Below are 1,739 nucleotides of genomic sequence, written 5' to 3'. Positions count from 1 at the left end.
GCAAAAACATAAAAACCAATCATTAGTGCTTGCCCTGGGGGTGTAGTGGTTAAGAGCTATGGCTGCTAACCAAAAGATGGCAGTTGAAATTCACCAGCTGCTCCTTGGAAACCCTATGGGGCAGTTCTTCTCTGTCCTATAGGGTCGCTATGAGTTGGAATCAACTCCATGGCAAGAGGTTTGGTTTCAGGTTTGGACCAGGGTGTGGGAGGAAGGGAGTAAGCGGGAGTTTTTCCATTGGAGACATTGAATTTATGTTAACAGGGGTGGAATACTTTGGATAACAGTTGATAATAAAGAATGTAATCAACGTCATGGAATTATACATATAGAAATTGTCAAATTTGTGAATGTTTTGTTATGCAGTGAAGAAACATAGGGTTTACAGTACAAGTCAAAGTATAGATAATTTCTTAAGCTTCACATCCATTCCCTCTGCCTTTCCTCAAGGCCTCTCCTGTTCCTGCAAGCTTCCACATGCCAAGGCTGAAACGAAGACCTGGCAAACTTCTGGAAGAGCTTTAGACCATTGGATGATGTTATAGATTGAATTGTGTCCTCCCAAAATGTATGTTGAAGTCCTAACCCCTGTACCTGTAAATATGATCCTATTTGGAAATAGGGGTTTTCTTTCGTTATGTTAACGAGGTCATATCAGAGTAGCCCACTGCCGTCGAGTCGATTCCGACGCATAGTGACCCTATAAGACAGAGTAGAACTGCCCCGCAGAGTTTCCAAGGCTGTAAATCTTTATGGAAACAGACTACCACATCTTTCTTCCACAGAACAGCTGGTGGGTTGGAGTTGCCGACCTTTTGGTTTGCAGCCGAGCACTTTAACCACTGTGCCACCAGGGCTCCTGCTGGAGTCGGGTGGGTCCAAAATCTAATCACTTCTAAGTGCTGTCTTATAATAAGAGCAGACTAGACAAGCAGGTATGCACAGGTGTAAGACAGACACCAAGGAGCTCCTGGGGCTGCCGACAAAGCAGGGCCTCCCCAGAGCCAGTGCCCTGATTTGGACTTCTAGTCTCCAAAACGGTGAGACAAAAGCTTCTGTTCTTTAAAGCCACCCATTTGTGGTACTTTATTTATTTATTTTTTGTCATGGCTACACTAGATAACTAAGCTGTCCTTTCCTGTCTTCAGCAACCCATCTGAAGTTAGGAATTTAATCATAAAGGTATTTATTCAAAAGCAACTTGAAAGAAATAGGACTGAAAACGAAATCCCCTGAAGGATGGGATTATGAAGGAGGGAAGAGCTGTTTCTCAGGGAGCATTTCCACAAGAGCCGTGTCCCCGTCTTCTTGGGACTCACGTGTTGCAGCACTGAATTCCATTTGTGCTGCAGGAACACTCCTCACACTTCTCAGTCTTCCACCTCGAGTTTAGCGGGTGAGTAACTCCACTGCCATCCTTGCATTCTAAAACAACGCAGATGGCATCTTCAGTAAAGCCCCCAAATCCAGCAACAGGAACAAGGTTTGTCAGGTCGTTGAGGCGATCCCCTGCTACCTGCTCCCCTCCCACTGAGGGAGAATCTCTTGGATTTTAAAGGCTGTTTAAGAAAGGCGCTTCTGTGCTTACCCATACTCCAGTACTGTCCAGTTCATGCAGGTGATAGTTTTTTCTTACAGCAAGGTTAAATTCTTCAAGATTTTATTTCAGAACAGACATGTATGAGTTGGGATTGACTCAATGGCATACAACAACAATAGCAACAATGTAAGCCCTCCTC

The 1,739-nt window shown here is 44.5% G+C and overlaps 1 protein-coding gene across 1 annotated transcript in view; it reads right to left on the bottom strand.

Moving 5' to 3' along the window:
• MSMB (microseminoprotein beta) overlaps nt 1-1,739 on the bottom strand; it is a 35,701-nt gene that overhangs the window by 1,910 nt on the left and 32,052 nt on the right. The window contains exon 3 of the mRNA XM_004387964.2: nt 1,320-1,425. Coding sequence (XP_004388021.1) covers nt 1,320-1,425 — 106 coding nt within the window. The remainder of the gene's footprint in view (nt 1-1,319; nt 1,426-1,739) is intronic.

Source organism: Trichechus manatus, unplaced genomic scaffold, assembly GCF_000243295.1.
Source record: "Trichechus manatus latirostris isolate Lorelei unplaced genomic scaffold, TriManLat1.0 scaffold00200, whole genome shotgun sequence".
Lineage (NCBI taxonomy): Eukaryota > Metazoa > Chordata > Mammalia > Sirenia > Trichechidae > Trichechus > Trichechus manatus.
Note: the sequence above shows the minus strand (reverse complement) of the source record. Positions and strands in the feature narration are given on the sequence as shown.